The sequence below is a fragment of the Musca vetustissima genome, unplaced genomic scaffold (assembly GCF_032173495.1).
Source record: "Musca vetustissima isolate MV318-11 ecotype Yass unplaced genomic scaffold, APGP_CSIRO_Mvet_v1 utg15046, whole genome shotgun sequence".
Taxonomy (NCBI): Eukaryota; Metazoa; Arthropoda; class Insecta; order Diptera; family Muscidae; genus Musca; species Musca vetustissima.
The window spans coordinates 30,354-36,438 of NW_026883327.1; the positions used below are offsets into that span (position 1 = coordinate 30,354).

At 35.9% G+C, this 6,085-nt stretch overlaps 1 protein-coding gene across 1 annotated transcript; it reads right to left on the reverse strand.

Moving 5' to 3' along the window:
• Positions 1-554: 554 nt before the first annotated feature.
• Positions 555-5,597, reverse strand: LOC133330199 (phospholipase D A-like). The gene is made up of 3 exons (XM_061538663.1): positions 4,990-5,597; positions 4,527-4,710; positions 555-1,118 (listed from the first exon to the last, which is right to left on the reverse strand). The coding sequence occupies exons 1-3, from the start codon at positions 5,595-5,597 to the stop codon at positions 555-557; spliced, it is 1,356 nt and encodes a 451-aa protein (XP_061394647.1).
• Positions 5,598-6,085: the final 488 nt, after the last annotated feature.

Here is a 6,085-nt window from a genome sequence, read left to right on the forward strand (position 1 = left end):
TGTGCACCAAAGTCCCTGTACGTACATCGATTTTTACGAAATTTGGTATAACATACTGAATTAACGATGTGTGAATTTTGCGGGGTTTTTATCGCAATTTTCGACCGAATTGGCTGCAATTTAGCACTTTGAATTCTCATTCTTATCTCCACTAAAATTTTTAAATATTGGTCCATCTTTCGGTTAATTAAACAAAATTTTTTCAAGGTTACATACACAAACATTTATTTACACATATTTTATTTTATTTGAAATTGTAATTTGTATAAATTATTTTTCATGTTTATAGGGCGTTAAAAGAATTTCCATATCTTCATTTCAAACCACTGTACAATTCATATTAAAATTGACAACAGGCATATGCTGGTTTTTTTGGCTACTAAAATAAGAAAGACTATAACGGATGAGCGGAAGGCAAACATACGAATGGAGAAACGGACAGATAGATGGTCATACAAATGCCTAGGCAGGCCGCCAATACAATAAACCAAACATTGATATTCCAAGTATGTATGTACGGGGCCCAGTTAATGCTCTAAGCTGGGGTCGCCACTTTATTCCTCAATTGTACAGAGTTTAGAATGCTGGCGTGATATAATACTGTTGTGATGATGGTGCTGTTGTTGCTGTTGCTGCTGCTGTTGTTGATTTTGATTCTGATTCGGATGTTGTTGATGGTGTTGTTGCTGCTGCTGTTGTTGCATTTGGTATTTCGATGAAGAAAGCATGGAACTCTTTGTTGCTGTCATTGTTTGGTTGCTTGTTGTAATTCCTGGATTGTTAAATTTATGCTCTTGTTGCTGGTAGTGTTGTTGATGTTGCTTTCCCATTTTACTACGGCTGCTACCACTACTGGCACCACCATAACGCAGCTTATTGTGATTGGTGTGATGCACATAAATACCGGTATCACGCAACTTCCGGTACAATGAAATATACTTGCCAGCTGTTGTCGTCCTAGGAACTATACACTTTTCACAGAATGTCGTTTTACTGCTGGCCGCCTCGCTTAATTTCTCATACGCCAGTGCTTGCAGGAAGGTCAATACAAAAGTGTAGCAATTGTGCTTATCCTCGTGATAATGTGACACAGTCCACTTGTCCGGCTGCTGGCATACCTAGAAATAATCCACACACGCATACAAAAAAACGGGGGAAAAGAAGAGAAAACGGAAAATGTCATGAGTTAGTATGTGGTGGTTCGTTCGTTTGTAATGTATGCAGAAAAAAATTATATATGCAGTTGTTTTCGGTTTTTGGTATGCGACCATGCCATGCCAAGCAATGGAGGAGGATTAAAGTTATGACATCAAGTGATTTACAAAATGAGCGTTAAAATTGAGTATGAGTTTTATCATAACGAAGGGATAAGGATGTGTGACAACAAAATGGAAATGGTTGGTGTGGGGGTTTTTGGAACTTATTATAAGGGTAGCACTTAAATGAAATTCTTTGAAAAATAGTTTTAAAAAATCGGAGCTTAGAATTCTGTTGGCCCAAGAAAAACATTCATAAAAATTCGACTATGAGAGTTTCAATACTGTTTTTTGTTCAAAATTTGAAGATTATAGAAAAGTTTTAAAAGGACCATGAACGTAGATTTTTTTTACCACATGTGGTACAGGATTAAAAGGCCATATGTTTGTAACAGGCAATTTAAAAAAAAATTGTATTATAATCGTAATTCGGTTTCAAATTTGTTTCCGAAGGTTATAGTTCTTTTAAACAAAGATTATTTAAACCAACTTTTAGAAGGAAATAATTTTTTGGCCCAAGGACTAAAAGTTTAAGAAGTGTAGATTTAATTTTTTTGAAGTACTATCGGAACCAGAATCGTTGTTTATTTCTTTTTTAGAGGAATATGAGGACCATAAGCAAAGATTATCCACAATTATTTTTTGAAGGACTACAATGACTAAAAACATAAATTTTTTAAAGTATTAAGCCTATATTGTTTAAAAATTTAAAATTGTAAACAAAGTACAGGACGCATTTTTGATTCGATTGAAATTGGGGAAAATCGGTTCAGATTTAGATATAGCTCCCATATATATTTCTGTCCGATTTTATGTAAATGGTGCACCAAAGTTCCTATATATCTTTCGATTTGCACGAAATTTGACATAGCGTACTGAATTTAGTCTAGAATGATGTGCGCTAAGATTAGTGAAAATCGGTTCAGATTTAGATATAGCTGTCATATATATTTTCATCCGATTTAATGTAAATGTTGCACCAAAATCCCTATATATCCTTCGATTTGCATATCGTACTGATTGGTGTTAAATTTCGTGACACCAATCACTAGATCATCCAAATATAGCATCCAAATATTTTTGTATTTTTATGTAAATGGTGCACCAAAGTCCTTATATAACATTCCATTTGCAGGAATTTTACATAGCATACTGGATTAAATCTAGAACGATGAGTGTTAAGGTTCGTGAAAATCGGTTCAGATTTAGATATAGCTCCCAACTACGTGAGGAGGGGGCTTGAATGATGTTATTGGGTTTGGTTTTCCATAAATTTGTCCCATGGTACGCAGACAACTCTACATCTGTCCGAATGAAATTAAATTTAGCATAGGTTGCAGAAAGACATGAGAATGTTCCTTCGAGGGAACATTGACATACAATTGTAAGGATACATATGTGCAATATACCCAAAGTGGTGAAGGGTATCATATAGCCGGCTCAGTCCGACTTTACTACTCACCTTACTGGCTTTTTAAATTACTTGTTGTAGGTCTATATAGAGAAGATTGAGAATATGCACAGAATCACTTTCTGAGTCGATTTATGCTTGTCCGTCCATGTATTCTTGGGAGTAAAGACAGATCGCAATTATGTTTCGAATTGGATAAAATTTGGCAAAGACCAGTTATTTAGCCCAAGGCCGAACCCTATTGAAATTGGAGAAAATAGTTTTAGATTTAGATATAGATCACATATATGTTTTCAACCGATTTTATGGTGCACCAATGACCCTGAAAATTATAATCACTCGGTTTGAAAAACTGGGGTAAGAACTTCAACGTACCGGAAATTAAACGGTACTATTGTATACAGCAAATTTTGTAGCAAGAATTATTTTTCAGCAATGCCACATCGGTGGAAAACTGTGGCCAGAACTTCTTGTGATCGAAAATATTCTGTAAAGAAGTTTGTCAATCTACGAGAACTCTGAGTACGAAATTACAGCCACTTCGGGGAAATTTGTCTAAAACATTAAAAATATCCAAATGGAATTCCTAATTACAGTCACTTCGATTCCAAAATGCCAAGCCCATTATATGGGGCAATGCCAGAACATGCACCTATAAAGAAAAAAAATTCAAGTCATGCGTTTCATTACTCAAAAACCCTGGAAGCAAATTATAGACGCATTGATGGATATAACCCCTCAAATCTTCAAAAAAAACTTTACATTTCATTGCAAAAATGCCGTTAAAAACTTTAAACTATCGAAAAAGGTCTGGACTTTCAAATGGAACAATGTTAAAATAGGAACCTATTGTATGGACCCATTGTAACAAAACTTCGCAGACATCAGTCTGAACCTAATTTAGTACTCTGTGCAAAATGTTGTCCCAATCGGACAAATATTGAGAGTTTGGTGTATCATTCACAGAAAATCGGACGAAACTATAATTGGGAGCTATATCTAAATCTGAACCCATTTTAACAAAACTTCGCAAACATCAGTCTGAACCTAATTTAGTACTCTGTGCAAAATTTTGTCCCAATCGGACAAATATTGGGAGTTTGGTGCATCATTCACAAACAATCGGACGAAACTATATATGGGAGGTATATCTAAATCTCATCATGGGTCTATGTCGATTCCTTTTGCCTGTTACAAACATATGCTCAAAGACATAATATCCTGTGGTGAAGGGTATAAGAAAATATTCATAAAAAATCTACAACCAATGGTTCTGTTGGTCCTAAAAAATTATTCTTTAAAAAATCCACACATATAGTGATCTGAAAAAATATTCTTTAAAAAAATCCACGCCTCTATGGGCTCTTAAAGAGATATGTTTTATAAAATCCTCGCCTTGAAAAATATTCTTTAAAAAATCGACGCCTATAATGGTCCTTGAATAAATATTCCTTAAAAAAAACGACACCTATAATGGTCCTTGAATAAATATTCTTTAAGAAATCTACGCTTATATTGGTCCTTAAATAAATATTCTTTAAGAAATCCACGCATATAGTGGTCCTTGAATAAATTTTCTTTAAAAAATCCACGCCTATAGTGGTCCTTGAAGAATATTCTTTAAAAAATCCTCGCCTATAGTGGTCCTTGAAGAATACTCTTTAAATAACCATTCTTATGTCGATCCTTAAAAAATATTCTTTATAAATCCACGCCTGTATTCATCAGGGAAAAAAGTCTAAAAGTCAGGTTTCACTGCATCCTGGCAGAACATTGATATTGATTCATTGATATTGCCTGCAGGATGTCATTTTGCAACAAATTTGCATTACAAATGATACGAGTATTGCATAACTTACCTCAAATAAAACCTGATCCCAATAATCGTACCAGGGCTCTGGAACATCACCCACCAATAGACATTGCCACCAATCTGACATATTGGCTGTACGATGACGTCGTAAGCCATGCCGATCAAATTCCACGACACAACCGGTCGATGTTGTCACAGCAATATGCAAATCCGTGGTATTATTATAATCACTGAAAAAAGGGAAAGAAAAGCCACAATTATGCATACAAACACACACACGTACATATGAAGAGAGATTTCATTACAAAGGGATGGATATATGGAAAGGAAATGAAAATGGGAGAGAGAAAAAATGGAAAAATTAAACTCAAAGATATAATTGATTTAAGTATGGATTTCCCAGCTAAAAGGGAAATAAATTGAAAAACATATTCAATAAAAATTAAAATGGTGGAAAGGATGGATGAGGAATGGAAAGAAACAAAAAACAATGAACAACTTCTACTCACTTGAGAAAATCACCTGTGGTGGGACGTAAAACTATAGCACAAGGATATTGATTGGCCCGCACAAATGGATAAGGTAAACGGAATGGCAAGAGGCGACTGTCCATGATGTGACAAACTGAATCATTTGAATTCTCATCGTCGTCGTCGCCATCGTCATCTGAGTCCTGATCCATTGTGGCCTGATGTTGTTGGTCATTGCCATTATGCCATTGATCATCATCATTATCACGATTATTGTCATTATTAACATCACCATGACTGTGGGCATAGTGTCCTTTAGTGGCTGCCATTTGGACATTATTTGTAGCTGGAGTTCTTTTCTTGGACTTGGGTCGTTTGTTTGTAAGACCACCACCACCGTAGGGATGTGTGTCCAATGCCGTTTTACATTGTGGACAAATGTGTGGCAATGTAAAACAGAAAACTTTCACATTGCAATGATGGAAGCATAAAATGCCCGGATCTGAGGTAATTGTGGTCGTTGATGTTGTTGTTGCCACTGCTGTTGTTGTTGATTGTGGTGATGCCACCGAGTTTGTAGGAATTCCACCCAGGCCACTACTACCACTGGCAGCAGCAGCACCTGCAGATGAAATGCTTTTGCTCATGATTCTTGTTGTCATGCTTTGAGTGGATACCAATGTTGATGCTGCTGCTGCTGTGGATGATACTTTGGCCAGAAGCTATAAGCGTTATTGTTGTTTCTGTTGTCGTTGATACCTTTGTTAACGCCGATGTTAACATGCACCGTTGTTGTTTGTGCTATCCTCCTCCTTTCTGACCACAGAAAATTGAATCACTTTTATTGCTTTCACAGCAATTGTCTGGTTCGACTAGAGGCAGAGGTAGCTAAAGTTTTTTGTGGAGGTATGTGGTGTGTGTTGTTTCTATCTTTCAATTCCACTTGGTGCTTCTGCTGATCCAACAAACTGCAATGAAACGGAAGAAAAACAAAAGAAAGATTGTTGTAAGTTTTAGTTTGACATTAACATTTGACAATTGTTTCAGGGAATTCCATTCATCTGTTGGAAAGTTCGGTTTCATTCAACCACGAGTGTCGCCGTCCATTTATATATTATTTTTACTTTTACGGTTT

Bases quoted from the DNA above. Each gene is read 5' to 3' on its own strand.
- LOC133330199 (XM_061538663.1), bottom strand. From the start codon at position 5,597: ATGAGCAAAAGCATTTCATCTGCAGGTGCTGCTGCTGCCAGTGGTAGT. The intron at 4,711-4,989 runs GTGAGTAGAAGT...CCCTTTTTTCAG, and splicing joins ACCACAGGTGATTTTCTCAA to TGATTATAATAATACCACGG. The intron at 1,119-4,526 runs GTAAGTTATGCA...GATTATTTCTAG, and splicing joins GGGATCAGGTTTTATTTGAG to GTATGCCAGCAGCCGGACAA.